This window comes from Cyrtonyx montezumae, unplaced genomic scaffold (assembly GCF_038088225.1).
Source record: "Cyrtonyx montezumae isolate F1298 unplaced genomic scaffold, pur_monq_1.0 scaffold_23, whole genome shotgun sequence".
NCBI classification, from domain to species: domain Eukaryota; kingdom Metazoa; phylum Chordata; class Aves; order Galliformes; family Odontophoridae; genus Cyrtonyx; species Cyrtonyx montezumae.
This window is the reverse complement of record NW_027071970.1, coordinates 7,490,488-7,515,410: the sequence shown is the minus strand read 5'-3', so window position 1 is coordinate 7,515,410 and position 24,923 is coordinate 7,490,488. Positions and strand designations below refer to the sequence as shown.

Here is a 24,923-nt window from a genome sequence, read left to right as displayed (position 1 = left end):
ACGCTTGTGAGTAATAGATAAACACAACAGTACAAAGCTAGGACTGGCTTCTCTAAGTCACAGTAAGGTCTGTGACAACTTAGCCCTCATATAGGAATTTCTCCTTTATCTCATAGCTAACACTGTTCTCATTTGCTAAAGCTCTGTCATCATCTCTGCTTAATTACAGAGGACAGAATGGAGAAGCAGTGGCTCATTACTGGTTTGAGAGGATAAAGTTAGCATTTTCTACTGTAGAAGCTTATGAGATCTGCTAAGATTAAGTGCAACACTGCAAACAGTCTGCTTGAACATGAACTGCCTGTGGTACTTAGAAATTTCAGTGCTGAATGTTACACATTCCCTTCTAAAATATACACATCATACTGTAATCAGTAGACCCAAGTCAGGACACAGTCCTTGTATCAGAGTTTTTGAGGTCTTCATGTTCCTCATCGAAATAAACTGAAATGATCAACTGTCTCAGCAGGACAAGGAGGAGCGAAGAAGGGAAAAAATTAAGCCCTGCAGAAAAATATCCTTGGCATGGTCAAGCTTTTGAAATATTCAGAGAGCTCGAAGCATTCAAGCCCAGTAAATTATTGAAAAGAAAGGAAAACAAGAAGCTGATGCAGCCATAGTCTCATTACAGATGTGTGTGTGTGGGAGGTGAGCTCCAGGTCTCAACAGTGAGAGAGATCAAACAGAGGTATGAGCAGGAACCCCACAGGCCACCCAGGCAGGAGGGGAAAGTGGAAAGACAAAGCTTCATGGCAGCATCTTTTGATAGAGTTTCATATTTCTGGGACACAGAGAGAAAAGACTGAAGAGCCAAGCTACTGGGATTGAGATGCTGATGTTTGATCAACAACAAACTTCTTCAAAGCTGTAAGTGAAACAAAACGCCAGTAAAAATGAAAGGTATGCTCAAGGCAACAGAACATGTAATCAGCATACATATCTTTTCTTCAGCTGGTCACAGTCACAAAACTGGGATCCTGGACCACCTTCGATGACTCGTCCCCCAGCAATAATGCAAAAAAAAAAAAAAAAAAATGCAAAACAGGCCAGCTACACTGCCTTCCTTTCTCAGACACATTTTTCTCCAGTAAGGGATGGAACTAACCCAAAAGACAAGTAGGAAACTGTTCAAAACCTGCCTCAGAATGTACAAGAAGAATGCAAGAAAATCAGTTCAGGTAGAGTTGAGTCAGCAGGATGGTGTGGTGCCTATTCCAATTCTGGCAAAATAAATAAATAAAAGAAAAATCACAAGGAATTAGTAATGCAAGCCACTATGTGGGTTGAATGTAAAAAATAAAACAACAACAACAAAGTAAGCTAACAGGTTTTGGAGATTACTATAATTTTTTCAGACATCTATTTGGTTATCACTTATGCCTCTGTGCTATGTAAGGATTGATGGAAACATCCTTTAGATACATGCAGAAGTATTTGGAAAGCCTTTGCATTCTTGACCTAGCCATGCTCCTCCTCTGTGCAAAAGTAGAGGAGGCAAGAGCCTTTGTTGTGTTCTTAGGTTGGCCATGTGAATCTCAACTGAGCTGAAACCCTATTTCTCCTTTCTCAGGTAAATGGAAAAACGGAGTTGTACCAAAGCTCTGGCAAAGGGGTTTGAGTCTTCAGATCGCTCATGAGTCAAAGATTGCTGTTGACTTACACTGGCAACAATTCACTTTCAGAGACAAATGCAAATAATAGCACTGTGTTGAATTACCACTTAATAAAAATCACAAATGAGATGCTGAATCTGAATAGTCCTGACTGGCTCTGTTTCAATTATTACAAATACTAAGATGTCTACATTTACATTAGTGATCAATCTGCAGCTAATAATACATTTCTTCATTCTGAAGGGAGAAACTAGCACAAGGGAGGCTTACAATTAGGGATTGATATAATCACATCTCCAACTGGGTCATGCAAAAAGAGGAAGCTTTAAGCAAAATAAATGGCATATTGTGATATTTGGGGTATTTAAGGACTGTGTCTCTTCTAACGAAACAGTTTCCTGACAGAAAAGCAGAGGAACAGACAGACATGATTTGAGTTGAAACAAGACTAAAATTCTTCAAGAACTGTGTTGCAGTTACTGATTTCAAATTACAGAATTCCTTTGATGTTGCTGTATGGAGAACATTCTGGCACTAAATATTTCTGGAAGTACTTTATGGAGCTTCATTACGTTTCTTCCTTTTATTCCAGATTAGGATGAGAGGACACTGGGCACTTTGACCAGATTTGCTATTTAACATCAGCTGCTTTAAAAGGGAAGGGTCTAAGATTATAACCCCCAGCCTGCCAAGTAGTCCTCGCACTCATCATTATAGAAATTATGCATTTGAGACTCCAAATCTCTCCTCTCCCAAAAGGAAAAACCTAATCTGCAGCCTAATCTTCCTGCATTGCACAGTCATGGACTTAAAACACTAATAGCAATTAGTGATACCACATGCCTCTGTTTTACTAGTCTAACATATGGCATCTTAAAGAGGGCTCAGTTTCCACGGAAAGTCAGCAGTTTCCCCTCCCAAAATGCAAACAGGCCTTATTAAAAGCGAGTCAAATTAGGCACTTCAGAAGTTAAAGAATCCAGAAAACTAGACACTTCATTAAGCCTACGTCCTTGAAAGACTGCAATGTGGAAATTTATTTGCTGATCACTTAGAATCATCTGGTCTGAGTTCTGATGTTACATCAAAGCAAATTGAAGATGACTTCATTAAAGTTAACTGACCTGCTTTGATGAAAGGGACTCCAAGATGTGGCATGCTCATTTGACTTCAAGCAATGATTTAATTCCAGTAGTTAAAAACTTGACTCTTTATACTACAAGTTCTTGCAGTTTACAGAACAAAATACTTGCATCTTTAAGGCATAAGAAAGAGGGGAGTGAAACTTTCAACAGAGAGGAAGCACAAAGCAGTTTTCTTGCATTTTTTCTTATGAGAATTAGATAGCCTTCCAAACCATGAATAATGACATTTAGTTCATGTACTTTGCTCCCAAACTTTAGTTCTTCACGGCGCTAATCTGATCTAAGTCATCACTGACATCTATCTGGTTTGCTCTCAGAATACATCATTGTGAGGTGTTTTTTTCACAATTAATTACCCAAATTTTAGCCTAAAATAACCTGTGATCCATATGGCAATGCAGTAACTGAATAATCTATAGCAGCAACTAAATAAATAATATCACCTTGCTTCATTCTGCAGGAAAAGCACTCAATTGCCTCCAGAAATTATGAGGAACAATGATACAGATAATTTATAAATATGTGTGCATACATATCTATGTGTCTGTGGGTGTGTATGTGTTAAAAGCAGCAATTGCAGGCAATGTTTTTCAATACTTGGGATGGTTAGAGAGACACAATATGACTTATATACAGTAACATCTTCATAGCATTCCTCATCTCAGAGAATTACCTGTTTCTTCAGCAAATACCTCCTCAATAGAGTGCTTTAACCTACAACCACCTCAGCCAAGACTGTAACTCCCTAAACCTTCAGCAGCAGCCATCTGCATTGGTCAACCCCAGAAGCTTCACAGCATGGGACCATTGAGCAGAACCATCTCCTCAGAGACATCCCAGCAGGCAGAACGCAAAACCCAGGAGGGTTTGGAGGGGCAGAACACCACAACAGTGCTCCCACAGGAAGAGGACATGGGTTCCCAAGGACAGGGATTCAGTAAAGTTATTTGTACTCTGCTCAGTGAAAACCCAGTCTTCATGGGTTGCACATGGGAGAACTCATTCCTGAGGGTCTCGCCTACTGGAACAGCAGGGAAATGGGTACATTTCTGAAAATATTGCTGCTGGGCAGTGAGACAATTGCTACTGATTTTATATGCTGGGTGTTGAGGTCCTACAGTGATGGAGAACAGAGCAAAACCTAAAAAAAGACAGATAGAAGAGTGGCTCTGGTTCAATTTGCAGCATATATCTGGGTTTTAACCCAGACAGATCAGACAGCCAACCTTCTCCATTTTTTCCTTCCTTTCAAGCTCACTGAAGCCTTCCAGATCCTCCTTCTACGACTTGTCTCCCTGTGGCTATAACTAGCACCCATTTTCCCACAGCTTGTGAAGCCACCGTGGGCAGGGGAAGGCAGTGATGCTGTTCATGTCACCCTGCGGCTCTTGCGAGAGCAAAGGGTTGACAGAAATCCCACTGCCAGCTGACTCAGCTCTGAAGCAGTGATGGGCAGAGGTGGAACAACAGTGGCAGTGCCCAATGAGCTGCTATTTTTAAAGATGTCTTTTCCTTAAATTTTTAGTCTGAAAAGATCTCCAGCTGGTACACTCAGATCAGTCATACCCATTTCAATGCCACAGATGACAATGAGGTCACAAACAATTAGTGTCTGTCACTCATTTCACATTGCAGAGATTTCTGAATACGACAGAAGTTGCTGGGAGAACGGAAAGCAGAATGAGCCAGTCCTGGTCTCTTAACCAGATTAATTACTCTGCAGGATGCCTAATTTCCTAGGAAGAAAAGAGGCCTTCTATTTCTCACCATAAATTCTGTCACAATGGAAAAATTACTGACAAGATTTAAGTGAGAAACTATGGCAAAAGATCAACTACATCTGTAATTATTTTAGTTTCTTCTATTTTTTTTAATATATATGCAGCACAATTACAGGTAGCTGTAAAATCAGGTTCAGCCAAGGTTCCCAGACATAATTAACCTCTTGCCAATTCAAAATAAAGATAAGCAATTGAGAGTAATTATATGCCCACATTTACAATAGCACAGATCTGCTCATGGCCTTTTGCTTGTCTTCCTGCCACTTCTGGTGCAGTCACCTCTCCTGGCAGCAGTGATCCTGCACTCACATCTCATCCTTCCTCCAGCCAGAACCTGGGAAGGTGGTTTCAGGGGTGCTTGGCCCAATCCCAAGGGCAGCTTCACCACCAGTGCCAGTAGCTTTGGGGAGTGCTGACAACCACTGCCCTGTCTCAGTCTGAGCTTGAGAAGGACTCCAAAGGAAACCCCCGATCTTTACCTACCCTTTATTTAGACTATCTGCACTCTAGAATAGCTCCAGAAATGTATGCTGGTTTCCAGCACCTTAAAAGACGGAATAAAACATTTCCCTATAAAACAGTTGGCATAGTCACCCTGCAGTTTTACCTGCAACTCCTGAAACACTTAGAGGAAACAAAAAAGTCATCAGTGTAACATCTGTACCCTTCCTTCTCCAACTCTGAATTCTGACTTGAAAACATGCTTGTGTACCCCATAAAGCAGTGAAAAATCTTCAGGTCCTTGTTTAACAAAAATTTCAGGGACAATAGCGACTCAACTCAGACTGACAAAGCTGGCTTCTTGAATGAAAAGAAAAAGGCTCATAGAGGTTCAGTAACACAGTTATACAAGCCCCAGATTATTGCACTTTTAACATCTAGTTCTATACAAAACTACAGTACATGACAGAAATGTGAACCACTCCTTCTGGAGGTGGGTACTAAATTAGCTGCATCTAATGAGTCAGCCCAAATGTTTCTATCTTTAACTACTACCGGATTGTGCAGACTTTGGGATCCCGCACTGCAGCAACTAAAAACTTCACATGAAGGTTACAGCTTCACTGAATGGTGCAACTGTAGGCAATGAGTTTAAAAATGGTTCTCCTTCCTTCAGGAACTAACTGCTCAGGTCAGAGTGAAGCAGATGTGTGAGAGAAGCAGTTGGCTGGAGGGGGAGGGAGAAAGAGCCATGTGAGGGAGCCTTTCAGCACTAAGCAAAAGGTCTCAGCTTGCCAGTTGTCTTGATGTTTATAGCTCCATTTTGATAAACCCTAAAAATAATCATGAGGAAAATAGTTTCCAAAATACCATGTTTAAGTCAGAGTAAGGCTCAATGGCAAAAGCAATGCCCTGCCTCTCATATACGGATCAGGAATGCTCTGATCAGATGGTCATTTGAGGTCAGAAGATGCTAACAATATGGGCTCACACTATGCTATCACATATAGAATGTTATTTCTCTCCTCTCTGTCCCGTGACATCACCCTAACTCTGCCAAAATGACAAATGTGTTTTAGAGTCTGCATTTTCTTTTTCTCTCTCCCATGCTTTATGTTTTATTTCCAGTAAAGGATCTCATGCCAAAATTTGCCAATAACAGATTTACCATATGGAATATCCAAAAATTATTTTGTTCCAGACAAAGAAGTTGGTCAATTAAATAGCGTCTCAGCGAATCAAAATTAAATCTGGAAAAGTAATCTACTTTGCATTTGCAAGCACCAGGATCAACAATATACAAAAGAAAAGCTTCTTTGAAACTACTTTGAACTATTTCAGTCAACTTTGCAAACAGTAGTATGCAGCAGGAAGAGTCATTGCCGTCTGCCTCAGTGATTCAATCTAAATGTTAAACAGAGTCTGGTCTTTAATTTCTGCATATCCCAACTTCCCACATCCCAAATCAGTGTCTTTTGACACCACCTTGCAAAAAGTCTACTTAATATATAAGTCTTGCTGCCCAGGGAACTGCTGTAAATTTTGTCCATATCAAAGGTGCTTATTTTCTGAGCTAGGATGAATGATGTTTGTCAATGAGATTGTTTTACATACAGAAACAGTCAACAAATTGCACTCCACAGGGACACAGGCTCCAACTCTCTATGAAGAGAAGAGTAAAGAACAAAACCCCATCCAATTTAAATGACTACAGCACTTCCATTTATCTGAAATCCAAAATACAGTCTCATTTTTTATAGTTGTAATCAAGTTTGCTGCTTCCTTGCTTGAAAGATTTATGTCCCCTGGTATCTAGTATCAGCATCAAGTATCTCTGAAGATATACCATGGAGAAGACAAACAGTATCTTGTGGCTAACCATTTGAAAAGGAAGCTATAACTCCTTGCAAAGCTGAAACACTTAACAACTTTTTGGCCCTAGAAACTACGAGGTGGCAGTGTACCTTGACCTCTTGTTTCCAGACCTTTCTTGTCTGCTCAATTGGAAGCCATAAACAGTGTTTCTCAACCTTCATCCACAGATGAATAATAATCCTGTAAGACTTATTTTGTGAGAAGATTGCTGAATGGAGGTGGAGGGACGAAGTGACTTGGCAGCTCTACCTACAGGAAGGCTATTCCTTTTCTGCCCACTGAAAGCAGTCAGAGAGTGCAGAATCAGAAGCCTTGAAAGTGACATCATTAGGATAAATATCCAAACCCTGATGTACTTTTCCCACTCTTTTTTTCTCCCCAAGACATTTCCTGGTCTCAGAAAGTGCTCGAGGCACAGTCTATGAGTATCTGTCAAGTGCTTAAGTACACTGGATGGAGAAAGCCATAAGACTTTTGCGAGGCCAAAAACCAGGGTTGTTGTGAGCATCTGGGCTGGAAGCTGATTCTGACAGTCCATCCTACTTGCTTTGTGCCTAACACATCGATACATTAATCCTTAAACTCTTTACAGTAAGCCTTAATAGAACAGGATTTGGCCAGAGCAGCTTTTTTCCTTAGTGTTTTCATAGGATATAGATCTAGATTTAGAGCACTATTGCAGCAGGCACTATATGAGCCCAGGGAGACTGTTACTACCCCAAAGAACTCAACATAAATACTAAAGACAAGAAGGTCTTATCCCTTCTATGTAGATGGCACCCTGGAGATGAAAAGGACAGGATTCCTACAGCAAAGTAACATAGGGATACAATTATTTTTTTATCTGTGTGACAAAACTATAACCAAAAACTCATGATCAAGATGGTCTTGAAATGTGATTCTTTTTGCAGAAAAGCTCATGAGAAAGAAAGCTCCCTACTCATTCAGGTTATTTTGAGAAGATGAAAGATGGCATTTCTGCTATATGTAAGTCAGTTTTCCAGCTGAGAAGGCTGAGAACAACTCCTCCTGTCTCTGTAGGGAAAAGGAGCCCTTGGAGACTTCTGGCAAAGCTACTCCATGACAAATACAACATTCCTAGTGCATGACTTAGGAATTCCAAGAAGACAAGAGGAATACCTGCAAAAATACAATAAAATTGTAATGGAGAGCCAAGCATAATTGGGAAAAATTTCACTGGTCATCTCGTCATAAAATCCATCAGTACAGAAGGATGGGATGCTGAGGGAAAGGAGAATACATGTCCTTACAAAGCCTTTGATCCCCAACATGCTTTGTGAATGTGCTGCATACATGCCACTGCTGGATTCACCAGCCCTCTCACAATCCTCACTCTTTATTTTTTTGACTTTGCAAGAAACGGAGCCATAGCATTGGCTACTCCCTCTCTGGACACAAATTCATTAGTGCTTTTTAATTGGAAGAAATACTGTGTTTTTATGTACAGATCTCTAATATCAAAAGTAATTGCTTTTATAGAACACTCATTTGAAGCTGGTTTCCCCTTGAGAGAAGAAAATGTATTCTAATTACAACAGATAATTCAGGAGGAGATAAACAGATTGATGACTGGAAAGACCACGAAATCGGAGCCACGCAGACCTTTGGAGATGAAGATAAAAGCCCATTTGTGAAGTAGGATGCTGATCTCAGGCTGACAGATAGTAAAAGAGATGCCAGTTTTGTTAGAGCCTTCATATAAGAAAAATCAATTTCCTAAGAGCAGGAATCCTTAAACAGGGGAAAGCTAAGCAATATATTCTTAAACTTAATTTTTGAGTAACAACTGAAAAAGAAAAACCTCTACCCAATAAGCACAACTCTAAATTCCATGAAGAAGTTTTACTTCTATATTTTAATTCTAATGTTCAAAAACATCACTCACAAAGAAAGATCAGTTTTTTTAAATAAACAGATGCCAAGATTCTTCTAGAAGGTTTAAAATCCCAGTTGACTTGTGGCTTGCTGGTAAAATACAGAAAATGGATTTTTCTCTTTAGGGCTTTGGAGGAAAGCCAGAAAAGTTCTCCTCTGGTGATGGCATAAATCTGGAGTTAGAGAAGCGGAGGCTGCAGCTCTGGGGTAGCAGCCCACTGATATTAAAAGTAAACAAAATCTGAGTGTCATTGGTTTGATATCTGGCCTCTGGCAATAGTCAATACCTGAGGCTTCAGAGGAATCAAAACACAAATCATAAAGCACTCGGCCAATTAAACTGCACAGTCCATAGAAGCAGAGTTCCCTTCTGAACCCCACAGGCATGTAACTAAAGCCCTGAAGCATAATATTAGATTGCCCTCATTATCTTAACACAGACAGGTAGAAATACGGGGTTAAAACTAGTCAGCTCCCCGTAAAATCCCAGCTTTAACATCAGATTCAATGGCATTCTGCAGCAATGAATTCTCCAGTAATATCACAGTCAGAGTGCCACTGGTTCATATGAAATGGATCATCTGTATCAATATGTAGTTGGTTCTTTTTAATTTATTTTTTTTCTGGGGAAACTGCTTATTAGCACAGTAACAGAACCATTCTGGAGAAAGGGAATCGAGGTTCCATCTGCACATTCCAGGGTGCATGAGTTAAAACTTTAGGACTGTTTAATTAGGTTCAGGAACAAGCTGCTCCTAGCCAAGTTAACAAGCTTTCAGGAATAAGCAAAAAATCTTTAATAAAGTAAGAATTTTTCTTGCAGGAATCAGAGGTAGGGAGTGGATCACTGCAGGAAGGGAATTCTGATCTAAGATCCAATAGGACTGGGAATGGAGCCCACAGCTTGACTACAGCAGTAAATCCCACAGGACTGGGATCCATAGGGAAGAAACTATCTATCTCCAAATGCAAGGAACCTTAAAAAAATTACCTGTTTGACTTCAGGTCCTACTTAGGCTTATCCCACTCCAGACTCTATTGCATTGATATTAAAGCCTGATCTAACCAAAGGCTCTATCACGTCTGATCCTGACAAATCTGTTACATTAATTCCTTTCAGCCAACATTTTCACCCTTTGGACCTGTTTCTTGGAGGGATTATGCCCAAGACCAAGTGGGACACTTAGAGAACAATTAAGGTGGGAAAAAACATCTAAGATCACCAAGACCAACCACTGACCCATCACTGCTTCTCTCCATACCTTGGGTGAGCTTCCAACAAGAGCCAGAGAAGTCCATCTCCTGCAGCATTATCTGCAGTCTCTGTTCCCACTATTTGCAGACATTCATATGCCTCCTTGTCATTTACCTAAACAGCCTGCTATCAAATTAAACCACATGCACAAGCAGTTTTCTCAATAACACAGTTGCATAGAACATTGACATTTGCATGACTGAAAAGCTCCCTGATGTTCAACCCATTTTACACAATGGAGGATGACAACATTAAGTCCATACATACAGACATAGCAGCTGCTGGAATTCAAAATCACATTGTGCTTTAAACTAGGATGTTGTTCTTCTGTAACTTTAAAATCGGCCACCAATTCCACCTATGGCAAGGCAACTACATTAAAGAGAGAACCCAACAACTACAGACCTGCTGGCAATGTCCTCTGTTCTCCCTTTCATTCTCTAAGAGCCGCTGTCTGGTGTCTGCTTTGATCAACTGAATAAAGTGATCTGAAAAGCTCCCCAAATTTTTGAGCAGTGCTTGTTCTCTGTCATTACTCCTTGGGAACAGAAGGCAGAAGAATCATATGGCTAGGCTTGAAGGGACCTTAACAATCATCCAGTTCCAATGTTCTGACATAATCAGGGTTGCCACCCACTGGATCAGGCTGCCCGGGGCCCCATCTAACTTGGCCTTGAACACCTGCAGAGACCAGCTGCCACTGAGGACATTTTGAATACTTCCAAGAGATACTTTTGAATTTTGAATACATTTTGAATACTTTTCCAAGGGAAAATTGGTTAATTTGGATATTGGTTTTGAGGGGAGCCACAGAGAGCCTCTATTTCTCCATTTTCCTTTGATTGTGATATTACCTTGTAGGCTCTATACAGGTGACATGCTTTTCTTTTGCATCGTTATACGGCAGTATTGATGGCTGGCTTCAACACACTCATTTTCCTGACAGGCTACCTATGAACCTACCTGGATCTATGTATTTTTTGTGAACTATGATTTTATGCCTCTTTTTCATATACGTCTTTGCCACCTTTAACAGAGTTTAACTCACAAATTTGGCTTGGGATAGTTCCTACCCCTGCTTTTCCTCCTCTTTCCTTCTTTCACTTGTATTTCCACATCTTATATCATTGTACATACAGCTGTACCTTGCTTCTCGATGCCAGGTTGCACTGCCTACTTCCATCAATCTCTTAATATACATATGATTTAGTTTTCTATCAGTAGGTAAGTTCAAAAACAAACACAGGACATATTTGAAACTGAAAAATGACAGCCTAGAACCAAGCATCTACACCAAAATGCTTACAAATCAGTATGTTATGGCTACACTGGATGAAGACTATACCTACACAGAAGGTACTCACTAGCAAGATAAATCAGCAAGCACGTGTACAGCAGATCTATCACAGGATTTGCCACAACTAAAGGTCTGATTCTGACCTATTCACAGAGAAGTAGGAGTAAAAGGGAATCTCAGTGCAGAAAGCCATACTCAGTTTTGAAGTGCCTTGCTATTGCATACAATTAATCAGGCATTTATCAGGGAAAAGTAAAAGGGATTATGTATAGTATTCTCTGGAGAAAGCAATTCAAAGTAGGTGATAGTTTTGCAAATGAGCAGAGAAATGAGGATAAATAGCAATTGTCAATAAAGCTGAGAAAATGAAAGTGTAATGTTAGAACAAAATATTGGCACAATGTTTTATTTAAAAGCAATAATAAAACCATTGAACACTTTGGGTTTTGCCCTTCCTGGTTTATTGTTGATATAAAGATAAATTGACTTCAATTTCCAGGAGTAGGAAAGTTATGGTCCTCTGTTACCAGCACTTTAAAAAACAGCACTGCTATAATACCTGATTCATTATTAAATAGATTGGCATCATTGCATTTTGGGATTTTTATGAATTGGCTATGACCTATAGCTTGTCTGGGCCCCTACAAACTTATTCCAAGACACAGTGAGCTTCTTTGGCAAAGACAATGTATTTGGTAAGCACAGGCTACTTTGATCCACCCACAGAGCACGTTTAAAGGAAGCACACACATACAGAATTCAAACTATATAATAAGACATTGGCTGAGTTTTAGAAATTGCAGACCAGACTTCTTCAATTTACCTCACTAATCCCACTGACTGCAACAGTGCTGATCTGGTTTACACTAAGAGAATATAAAAAGAAATCTATATTTCAGAGTCTCAACTTTACTTCCAGCTTTCCTTTCCTATAATTTACATTCAAATTCCATAGAAGAATGAATTTTCCTTTCCTCTGATGTGTCTCAGGTTTGTACTTACAGCTACATCATAAGATGTTAAATTACACAGCAAAAAGAGCAACAAAGACAGTGTGAGAAGTTACCTTTATGCGGGAGAAGATTGTTCAGTGAAGCGACAGGTATGAATCAGAGCAACATATATGAATTTCAGAAAATGGAGGTTGGAGCTTACAGCCTGGACTCATCACTTCTCAAGGACACAAAGATGTACTATCCAGTGCTTACACTTCAGGGCAAAGCCACATTTTCTAGAGACAGAAAGAGCCTTCTAGCACCAAATGGTCCCAGCAAAAGCCAATGCTGAGCCTGCTGGGCCATGAAAGTTATCTGATGAGATAAGCAGCAGGGCATGCTCTCCTCTGTCTAGCAATGAGCAGCACACCACTGTTTTCTCTGCTCCTTGCATTATTTAATTCTTCAGTCACTACTGAAAGGCAGAGAGACAGGTTGGTAAGACTCAAGTCTGCCATTTTAGGAAGATGAAAATAAAGGAGGTTTTCCTGCAGTACTGATTTAGTCTTGGGGAAATCGCATGCTGCTATAGTTATTATTCTAAATGAGAAGGAAAAGAGAGAAAAAATGCTTGCATTAACATATCTCCAACCAACAGAGTAAGAAGAGACTGGTTTCTCTACAATCTACAGACTTGATTTTTATCTTTGTGTTTAAATAGTAAAAATCTTGTCACTTACATGACTTCTAGCCTCGTTTACTAAGGAAAAGCAGTTTGTGGAACTCTGCTGTCTACATTTGTTTATCAGTCTCCTTCCCTCCCCCATTCCCTCCCTTCTGCTTGTTAGATTTGGAGGACTGCGTCTGATTTCATCCAAAGCTTGGCAGACATTCAGAGGTCTCCAAAAATCACATTTCTGCATGTGTCACAAAAGCCAACATCTGGAAAGAAAGAAGCATTAAAATGCTCCTACTGAGAGGAGATTCAGTCAAAGCTCAAATCCAAGAAATCTCTCAGAGCTGTAGCAGACTTCCTAAGAATTCACCTCTAGGTCACTAGACCCCAAGAAAATGAGCTTTGTTGTTTTTGCTGCTCGAGGAATGAAGTGCATATTTTGTGGGGTCGACTGTGGTAATTGCTGGATGTCTAGGTGTTGGTGCTGACCCTCCCATTATCTGTCCTATTCTTGCGCCTGAGTCTGATCTTGCCTCTACAGTGCTATAAATCTTGAAATTCTGGTTTGGAGCAGTTGTCAGCAATCTACATTAACCTCTTAGGGCTACAGCAGTCCCACTGGGACTCATGCATAGACCTGAATTCCAGTTCACCAATCCCATAATTACTTCATTATCCAGAAGAAACTTTACCAAGCATTTCCTGAAGAATTGCACTGGTCTCATTCTTCCACAACCTGCACTGCATCTCTAGGACAACAGTACTTGTTCTGTAGCTTCCTGTCAGCAGAATGAAATGTTGAGAGAAGCCTAAACATCGAGTAATGTAACACATGTAGAAATGCCCTCTGCACTGATCAGCACCTTCTCTGAGGACTGCATCACTCAACCTGAGCCTGCTGGCATGCCTGGCTGTCCCAGCCTCAAAGTCAGGCCACGTCTTTGTTCTCCTCCATTGATGTTTATTTTCTCTTGCTCTTCACACTGCACAAGGAAGACTAGAAATCTCAGTTTGTGATCTTTCTAATATGTGACAGAAAGAGTGTGACAAAGAATTCAGCTGTTAGGCAGGTCAGGTTCAGAATGAATCATGGAAGAAATGTTTAATTCCCTGAACCCATCCAAAAGGGCTCTCTGCAGTCTGACTTGGATTACCGTAGGCCTGCAAAGGCAGCATGGCCATGAATATGGGAACCATACCAAAAGGGCTCATTCAGAGAACAGAAACTTGTACATATAACTCCAATGGATATGAGGCATTATAAAAGAAACTTCCGTTCCAAAATTAATTTCCTGTTGGATGAAAATGCATTCAGCCAGATGGATCTATTTCAGGAGGAGGATCAGGCTGGCACAGGTTTAAAATCAAAGCTTATTGGTTTTGTATATTCAGAGCTGGAGTAGCTGAAAGCACAGTGCTCTATGCAGGTGCTAACAGGTTCAAGCCTGCAGAATCCCAGCAGCATCCCAGGATAGTTTGACAAATATTAAAGAAATGTGGGAAATTTTTTATGAGTACCTAGAAATCTTTTCACTTCTCCCTACAACATGAAGAGTGAATAAACCAAAGACATTCAACAAGCCCTGAGATGGAATCACTAGTTATTTTCCTTTTTTAGTTGTAGAAGCTCATTTAAATGTGGAAGAAAATACAGGTCACCAGGAAGAAATGCCAAAGCAGGCTTCAGTGGAGTGCTGGGCTGTCCATGTCTCTGTGGTCGTGCTGAAAGTCAGAAGCCCAAATCCACAAACCTGGATTGAGAGGATTCTTCACAAGACACAGATTACATAAAAGAGTTTCCCAAACCACTCAGTCATCCATCTTTTTCTGAGCCAAACATACTCATTGCTTGTGTAAATTCTGTGTCAACCATTTCAGCAGTTAGGCAGCTCAGTATTATGTTATTTAAGAGCTTGGACATGGTCAGCTCACTCTACACTCCACTCCCATCTGTTCCATGGAGCCACCTCCAATCTATCATCATATTTTAGGATTAACAGCAGAGTCTGTTTTTCCTATTAGAGGTGTGAACAGTACCTAGTCTCTGCTCAGCACCTCTGTTACAGTGTTTGTAATACAAACAACGAGGGAATATGCAGACCTCATTGGCTAGCTGACACCAGCAAAGCAATCAAAATCATTTTCACCTGCAGGTTTATGCTTGTTGTAATCACCAATGAGATTCAGGTTCTATGCAGATGCAAAATTATGCAGCTGCCTGTAACCCCATTTTACATATAGCTGGATGGCTAGAAATGCCTCAACACAAGGAATCAGTAAAGCGAATTTAAGTCCTAAAGAAGAGTAACTTTTAGGTTATACAATGCTATTTTCATTGGTGATATTTTTAGTCTTATCACTGGCTTCAGTTCAGCATACACAGGAAAGAATGCCACCAATCTTTTCTACAACACAACGCTTGCTTGAAAATGAGTTAATATAACAAAAATACATCTTTATTTACAAAACGTTCACAACCCAGAGGCATTCAAGAGTTGTGAAAAAAATGAATTCAATTTCTAAAAGGACAGTGCAGACCCACTGCCAAATAAAATACAAAACCAGTGCAAAGAGTCCAAATGAAAAACAACCAATTAACCCTGTCACCTCACCAAGAACGCCCCAGAGAGAAAATATGAAGCAAAATTCTCTAGTACTGGAGAAGAGGGCTTTCCAGCTGTCATGGTGGATACCTTCCAAAATAAAAATGAGATCCTGTGCAAACAACCCCCTTTTGCTTTGGTATCTCAGTACCTTGGCTAAGATGCTAGTTTGGGCTGTGAGAAACAGCAATTAGAGACTCTGTGTAATCTTGCACACATTTCAGTTTTTGACACAGGTCCATGTGCCCTGAGCATCCCTCCTTCACTGTCATCCTCTGGTGTCCAAGGTGAGAGCTTGCTTATGGACCTGCTCTCCATCCAGGGAGAGATCCAGGGCTTCCTGCAATTCAGGCAATGGCTGAGGGATGAGAGAGCAGTGCCCATGGGAACACAGACAGTAGGTGATGAGTGGGACTTCATCATAACTAACCAATGCCATTCATCCTGTGGCAGAAGTACCTTCATTCGACCAAATTCATAATGGAGTTACTATGTTTCTGACTACTGGCAGTCCTGATGCTTCTGGATCAAAAGCACAGGTGGATTTGGGTATCTGACTTCAAGAGGGGTAACTGCATGGGTGAACTAAGGAGCACTGGGTTCTCTGCTGCAGGCACAAAAGCTATTTGAGCATGCTATGCCATCCAACCACTGATACCTGACACTGTCCACACAACACAGCTGACAGCAGAACAGGGGATGGCAGAATCTGATTTGCTTAGAAAATAGTACTGGGTTTTATACCTTACTGGGTTAAAATGAAAACTGCTGGCATATCACTGATGCATTTGTTTTGTTTTTTTTTCAGGAACAAAACACAGCAACTCTCTGATGATTCTACAGAGACCAGCCTACAAGAGAACACCCCTCACAGACATCTCTGCATAGTCTGACACAGCCCAGCGTGAACCTGCGTAGGTAGCACTTGCATTTCACATTATCTGAATATTTAAAGAATTTCGCAGAAGAGAAAGACCAGGAAGGATCCATTTTCTTCCCTGACCAGCTTATCAGACATAAAAGCCTAGCTTGGAGAGCTTTCATGCTGCATGTACCAGTGTTTCAAATGCGACTCCAGCAAACCTGGTTTGAGTCATCCCTTATAAAGTGTGTGGCTCTCATACTGGTGAGCACTGATTCTCATGAGTACTCCAGCATGGAGAACTGGATTGCCTATAAAAGTAGCTCTGAAACATAAGCATAAGGTAGATAATTAAGTTCCACAGCTGCTTTTTCTTCCATAGGCTCAGATTTCCTCCACTCCCTCCTGCTGCAGCTAACTGAAGAGAGAACAGTGGTGGTTTGCACAGCTAAAGAATTTTCCTGTTAGAGTGGAGTCGGGTGGCACAGACAGAACAAAGGCTTACACTAGCACCTTCCTTCTTGCAGGCATGCTTTAGGCTTACAGAGAGGAAGGGGGCATCAGGGAGCTGTGGAGTGACAGCATGCCTTTTCCCAGTGCTACACTATTTTGCAGTGGGAATTCAACCCAAGGGAGACACTGGCATTGCAGAAGCCTCTCACACGTGCTATAACACTTAACCCCAGAGGGTAAGGTTGAAGCAAATACTCTAAAGAATCCCAGAGGTTCAAGACATTCCTTTATATTTTGGGCATCTTTCATTCACTGCATTCAGTTATTCAGATGTGATTTCCAAATTATGCAATTAAACGGGTAGCCCTCTCCTCCAGCTCTCTGGTACCAATACCTCTGACTGACAGAATCATTTTTTAAGTAGCAATACTTAGAGAAGCTGCTACAAAAATCTTATTTTTTTTTTTCATTTTCATTTAGTTTTCTTAATAATTACCCATTCTCTCTGGCTGACATGCAAATCACAGCTCAAATATTAGAAGTATAAATCAGACCGGAGGCAAATGAGAGGGCTTCTAGAAAATGGCTCCACAGGAGGTGGTAAAAGGCTTAAATTACTCAGAAATCTATATTCTCACCTTTTCTACAGATGTTCTGCTCATTTCTTTAGACATTCCTCTTAAGCCCTTGAGAAAACTGTCCACAGTGCTCATGATGACAAAGCAGAATCAGATCTATTCTCTCCTGCAGCTACCCTCGGACTCTCCTCCAAAGCTGGAAATCAAGGACGTACTTGAAGAACAACATATATTAGGCCTACTGCCATTTGTCAGAGATTCTCAGACTGGACCTTTCCTACTGCAGCGTTTCCCTCAGGACTTCAGTTGCTGAAAATACAAATTCATGACCTCAGACTCATCCTTGTCTTGACAACGGATGCACAGAGAAATGCAATAAGAGGGGTAGGAAGCTTGTGTGAGAGCTCCTCTGGAAGGATTATCCACTGAATTTCTCATAAAAAGTGCTGCTGCGTTTTCTTTTCATGCATGCCAATGGAAGTTAGACCACCACAAAACAGGTTTTTTCTCTACCCATGTGACTTTCAGATATTCATCCATATTTCCATGGCACTATAGTCATAGGTTTTAGGATGTCATCTACACGTCATATTAAGACTCCGTACTTTTAGCTCTGTGCTCTCAGGAGATGACATGGGGCCATCGGGAGGTTCTCTGGTTTTCATTCTCAAAAACTGAAATTCTCTTATTTCAGAGGACAATTCTGATCAATAGAACTACAACAAAGTTGGAAGCTGATCAGTTGTCACTGACTTACTTCCTTCCTGTTATCCAGAACACTGCACAATCTTTTATATTTTTTTCCCTTTTGGTTTGTTAGTTTAAAGTAAGGAAAGGAAACGAGTCAAGTGAAACACCACAAATAACAATAATAATAACAAAAAGTGTGCCAAGTACACTGACCAAGATGAGACTGAGTACCCATTAGTAAGGCTAGAGAGGGGCATTAATAAAAGAAAGATTTCTTAAACATGACTCATTTCTTTTCCTTCCTTTCATAAATCCTATTATTTCCTTGGAGAACAGCCATGCACTCAGTGCCTGGAACTGCGTTTTTAAATGATGTTCCTGGTTTAGCTACTATCTGCCTCTACTTACTTTAAGAAAACAAATGACAAATACTCAAAAACAACTCCACCTCCCCCATTAAGGCAGTTAAGTTAAGCCAGGTTTGTAATCCTGTGAAAATGTCTGTTGTTTATATATCTGAAACAACTATACTGCAGTTCCTGACTAGAAAAGTGACAGCCCCATTGTTGCTTTTCCAATTCCAGCTATATCTATGAAGACATTGAAAGAAACTGAACAGAAATGTCTTGAATGACATCTAAACAGCAAAAAAACCCACAAACAAACAGACAAACAAACAAAACAAAACACTACATCAGCCAAAGATCTTCCTTCCACACCTGTAAACACTGTTTCTATATGATGCATTACAAATTACAAATGATTATTCTACACAAACAAGTGTGGCAATAACTGTGTGTTAATTTTTTCAGATGCATAGTAGCATTGGATCATAATCAATTTTAGCATTTATGAGAACTTGTATTTGGGTAAGAGAGGGTGTGCCTTCATTAATGCAAGGTTGGCAGTCACTCCTAATCTATTCCCATGCACACATGGCTATCCCTCTCTTTTCAGCAAAGGAATTATTCTTCAGCTGAAAGTTGCCAGTTATAAATGCTTCTTTTTGAGAAATCCGATGTGGACATTTACATTATTCAACTGTAGCCAGTTTCCAACTCTTACTTTTAATATAGAAATTTGGAACCATTTTCAACCAGACTCAAGCCTATGAAGGCTAAATAGTCTTTTCAAAAATACTACTGTGCCTTTTAAGTATGCAGATTGTCAGGCTGAATTTTAAATGCAATCACTTTGCTTCCAGTACACTCTAAAAATCAGGAGTCAGTCTTGTTGAATCAGTCCTCCATACCTAGGACCTGCTATTTCCATCATTTTAAGCCTGTATGCTGCAATTATGTGAATGGTCCACTTTTTTTTTTCTCAGCCCCCTCAATGAAATGCATATGCAATATAAAACCCATTTATCAAACTGGAAATTGCTGTTGTATTTAATCTTTCTAAAGAGAGCAAAATCAAATTATGATGTGTAAAGAATGGTAATATGTGAAATTTGAGGGAATACTCCAAACGTATTCCTCCACATCCGCAACAGAACAGGTCAAAGAGGTCTAATGCAGAAGATGTGGGTAGGAAAACATGATGTGAGCATACATAATGAGAAGATGAAAACTCTCTTAATCTTTGCAGATTGAATGAAATTTAATTACATGCTATATTGATTGTTGTGGATTACTGGAAAGAGACAGTGAAAAGGGAAAAAGGCAATTACAGTGAAATTGTAGTCTGACCCTTCAATTGCTTTTGGCATGAAAGGTTATGATGTAGCTGGAGCATCAAAAATTCTTTATCTTCTATGATAAATCATTAGCAGCAGACTTAGATACAAAACTGATTAGGGAAAAAAAAAACCAACATCCAACAGCCAATTAAATCATGTTTGTTTGTTTGTTTTCTCCCTACCAATACATAAATAAAATGAAGGGAAAGGAACGAAATAGCAAAGTGTCACATCATTTCAAGAATTATTACTAAGTCCACCCGATTTTAGTTCACTGTTGACTGACAATTAATGATACTCATCAGTAGAAATTACACAGAAAAAAAAATACATGGATTGAAGAACCACAGTAGAATACCTCAGTTTTTCAAAATAAATGTTATATCCAAACTCAAACATTAATAGGTTACATTAAGTTTGACCAAGGAAATTCCAGACGCATTTCACTGCTTTCCTTTCCCCTTGCAGGCTCCAGCCACTTCCACCAAATGGCAGCAGCGGAGAGTAAAGAATGTTTTCATAAAGTGGTTATTTTATGTATTTTTTAAGTTGATGGAAAACCAAAGCATGAGCCAACTGAAAACTACTGTTGGGGTATACGTCTGCATCACTCTGCGGGGATTCACAGCAAGTTCTATTCGCTCCCATTCTACAGATTCTTGTTCTGCCCAAAGATAATTGCAAGGACCAGTTTTCTACTTGCTTTTGTACACGGTCCTCTGTGTTCTACACACATCTCCACAGGCATTGTATGCACAGTTTTTACCCAGTTTATGCAGACTGAAAAGCTAATGAGTTCTCTAGTGGTTGGTTTCAGGTTGCTTCCTGATGCTCTTTCAGCATTACTGCTTGTACTTGTTTTCCTTGCAGAAAAGTGCACTTTCAAATGATGTTTCTTTGACTCCATGAAAACAAGTAAGCATGACAGAAACAAAATTCTGTATTGTTGCAGCTGCAGGGCTGGTCTCTCACAGAAAAAAATTTCTATTATATTAGAACTTCAACAAAGTCCCTGGAAAATCCAGGTAAGATCCTACCAGTTTAGGGTTTAGATGAATAGAAGAAAACAATTAAATAAATGAACACTAAGACTTGATTACCAAAGATGCAGGGTACTTAATATTTGGCTGCAGATTTGCTGATCTCAAAACAGAAAAATGAGGAGTTAAAAAAAAAAAAAAAGGAATTGTGATCTGGACAGACCTGTCAAAACAAAGGCTTGACTCAAACTTGTGGTGCTTACAGGAGTTCCTCATGAGTACACAAGGAATTCATATTCCTTATGAATAAAATCAGCTTATCCGTATCTGTCTCCCCGTCTAAAAGAGACTTTGACCCACCTCATTAAGAAGTCACATTCAAGAAGGCATCAGATGGTTCTCTAACTTGCAATGAAGTGCTGTACAGGATAACATCTGAGAAATCCTGCTCAGCACTGGGATGAAAGGGCACAGTTCTGAGCGTTTGTGTAACATCAGCCTCTAGTTAAGGCATGATAGAGCATTGTCACAGACAGACTCCCTTGAATTTCAATGCTTCCAGAACAGCATTGCTCCCATTAAATAATGAGTCATGATATTAACAAGCAATGCCAGGGAGCTAAACCCAAACACAGATGCTTGATCCTGATTTCACTAACATTGATGAAGCTCTGATGATTTCAGTGGACTACCTGCTAATTTTAAGGAATTTGGGGAGTTGTTACCACAAGATGGAAAAATACTAATAAAAAATAATTAAATTAAGGATGAAATTGAAAAAGTATCTTTTCACAGTGATGACCAAATAGTTGATCTGCATTAATAAACTGCTGTGTAACAAACACGTCAGAGAGAGACTGAAGGGAAATAGACAGGAAATCTGAACAGCTCAGCTTGTTTAACTTTCTGTATTCCTCTGTGTAAGAACTTTCAAGAAACTGCCTACAGTGTTTATTATAACCTGAAGGAGCAACATAACATTTTAATTAAAGTAATTGCACTTTGAATTTCCTTATCCAATAAACCAGATTAAAGACAAAAAGAAAAAAGAAAAAAAAAGAAACAAGCTGACAAAATAAAGAAACAGCTTTTGGAAAACTTCCTGTTTACTCTGAAGCCACAGTCATTACATGCATTGATGCCTGCCTAGAACATTATGCACTCCTGCTGATCCTCTAGGCAATGCTATGCTGAAATGAACCCAGAGCTGGTAAAATCCTACCCAAAATCTCAACTTGTGAACACCACCAAGAGCAAAACAATTCAGAGGAAAAACTAATCCTTCAATAGAGCTATGATGGATATACTGAATTTGGGAGAAGGATTCTCCTCTTAAATCTTACATTCTTCAAAACTTCTCCAAATCATCATTAGAAAATACAGCTGCTGACTCCTTCTGTTGGTTCTTTTCCTCTAATTTACGAAAGCATACTTTTGTAACTAATACCCACCACGCCACATTCCTGTTCTCCCTTCTCTTTTTATACACATGAATGCACATGTGAAAGTATAAGAGGATGTCCGTTCTGCAACAGTCACTGACACAAACGGCATGTTACTGTAACCATCTAACCTACTCAGATTTACAGGGTCATTCATTCAGAAAGTAGTAGTAGTGTACATACTTTACACTAATCCTCCTATTTGTCTGCATTTTGAGACTGCAGCAGCCTTTGTGAAATCAATATTATGAGTAAGATTTTCAGAAGCAGCCTAGAAGCACACTTGGTATCGTTAAAAATATTTACACTGCAACTTTTATTTGGTGCTCGACACTGAATGTTACGTTCATATTAAAATCTCTTGTAAAAGTTCGCTCCTTCAGCTTCTTGTGGAAAGCATGGATATATTTAATCGCATACTTATTTCTTCGATGTCCCACATTCAGAACTTTATGAATCTATGCAAATACAAATAGACTGCTTTGAAAGAATTAGATCCTATATGAACCGTTATCTGTCCCTATGGCTTAGGCTGTTCTAACTATCATGGAAGGGTTCTTTGCTTACCTAACAAGATTTTTCAAGGCTAAGAAATTAAAACTGAATGTAACAAAAGGAATTAGTGGATGCTACCTTCCTCATCAAAGATAGTATAAAATTTAAATGGCAAAGTCATTAAAGAAACATATGAGAGCAATGCTTAAAATCACTATTAGAAGTACACAGCGTAAGAACTGGATAGAGTGCTTTTAAGTGATTTGGAGACCAAATATGCAACTTCCAGCTAAAAACTCAAACTGTATTTGCCATGAAAACACATACCCACACAGAGTTAATATATTAAGGGAAACAGTAAAACCTGGAACAGTTTATCAGGACTTCGTCAACCCTTACACCCTTGAACTCTGCAGCCTCTTTAACTTTTTATTTCAAAAGTCCTGACTTCAACCCGTGAGTTTGAGGGGGTGCCTTCATGAACCCCTCCAACAAACCCATGCAGCTACCACTTCCCCTGCACCTTTGGCTGCATGGCAGTGCTTCGGTGCAGTTTTCCTCCCCAGCAAGCAGGCGTTTTGGGTGTTTTCCCAGCCTACAGCACCCTCCCAGGAGAGCTGGTCACCACGGGACCGCTGCGCTCCCCCCGAGCCCTCCGTACCATTTAGCTGGTTGTAGACCACTTCCTCCAGGTGGTCCAGTCGCTGCAGGATGGACTCCCTATCAGCCAGGCTGCCCACCTTGGCTCCCCGGCTCCGGACACGGCGGTCTGAGCTCCGGACAATCTGCACCAGCTCCTGGGAGCGATCCTGGATCCTGCAGTAGACGGAGAAGAGGATGATCCCAACGAAGACCAAGATGTTGACCGTCAACAAAGTTTTGATTTTCCGTGCCACCGCCATGGGAGCCGCGGGCGCTGAGGGCACATCAAGGCGCGGCGGCCTCGCGGCCACCCGGCGCCGGGGCGCGGCGGGGCGCGGATGTGAGCGGAGCTGTCCTTCAGCACCACCGCGCCGCTTCCCGCCCGCCGGCGCCCGCCTCGGCCCCGCGGGGCCCGCGCGGCGTTGGGCTGGGCGGCATCGGGGGCGCCGCGGAGCCGTTGCTGGCTGCCCGCTGCCGAGCCGCCGCCTCCTCTCGTCTTCTCCTCCTCTCCCTCTTCTCTCCTCCGCCGGCGGCTCCCGCTCGCCCGCCCTCGCTCTCCGCCGCCCCAAACGCAGAGCGCCGGTGCGGAGTGACGTGCTCCGGGGGATCTCATCTACATGCACACGGTGGAGCCGCCGTGCCGTGGCCGCGCCGCCCCGCCTCGCCCGCTGCTCCCCAGCCGCTGGCTTTCGGAGCGACGGATGGGTGAGTGAGCCACGGCCGTTGCGTGGTTTTCTCCGCCAGTGGCCATTTTCTCTCTGCTGTCCACCTAGAGGGCCCGTTATCCTACCCAAGCATCACTACTGGCAGCAAGTACAGCACCACGTCTTCTCTTGCCCCCATAGGTCAGATGATGACCCACCTGTCTCGTGGCTGGAAATGAACTGAATCAAGCTGACATGCTTCCAGCAAGAGGGAGAGCTGCTAATGCACTCAGCTCCATGGGTTTCCCAGCAGCCTAAGTGCAACCTTGGCTTGCAATCCTACCTGGAAGTGAAGTGTCTGGGACCACTTCCACTTGCAAAAGTTCTTGCCAAGCAGATACAAGTGAAGAAAAGCAGCCTTGGCCCTTACCATCACACACACATACAGCAGGTGCTGAAGAGCTGTCCAGATGACTTAGCTGGCCACCTCTGGACACAAGGCAGTTGAGCCCTTTCAAACTGGCAGCTTCTGCATTCATGCTCACATTGGCCCTCCTTGTACACCATCCCACTTAGAGCTTCTGCAGCAATATTTCTCACAAGTAGTTATGTCTCTATAAAGGTCGACAGAGGATGGTTACTTCCTACAGTTCTGTAATCTTCAATACACTGAAGTCTCAGTATCTAAATGCAGGGTCAGACATTCTTTCCTGGAGCCATACTAAACTCACAGTCAGTTCAGCAGAAGTAGCTCTGAACCTGCAATTTTCTACTGTTTTGATAATTTTAATACTATTCTTACTGCAAGTCTGTCATAGCACTACACTTTCCCAGAAAATACCAATTTGAATACTTATTGAACTAACGCTGAAGTGCAGCTTGTTAGGTACTTCCACAGCATTTAATATATTATAGCAACACCTGCTGGTCTTGATACGG

General features: G+C 41.0%; 1 protein-coding gene across 1 annotated transcript in view; it reads right to left on the bottom strand.

The window, feature by feature from the left end:
* The window catches only part of GALNT9 (polypeptide N-acetylgalactosaminyltransferase 9), a 121,109-nt gene extending 97,509 nt beyond the window's left edge, over positions 1–23,600 (bottom strand). Inside the window, exon 1 of the mRNA XM_065739080.1 lies at positions 23,360–23,600. Coding sequence (XP_065595152.1) covers positions 23,360–23,600 — 241 coding nt within the window. The remainder of the gene's footprint in view (positions 1–23,359) is intronic.
* Positions 23,601–24,923: the final 1,323 nt, after the last annotated feature.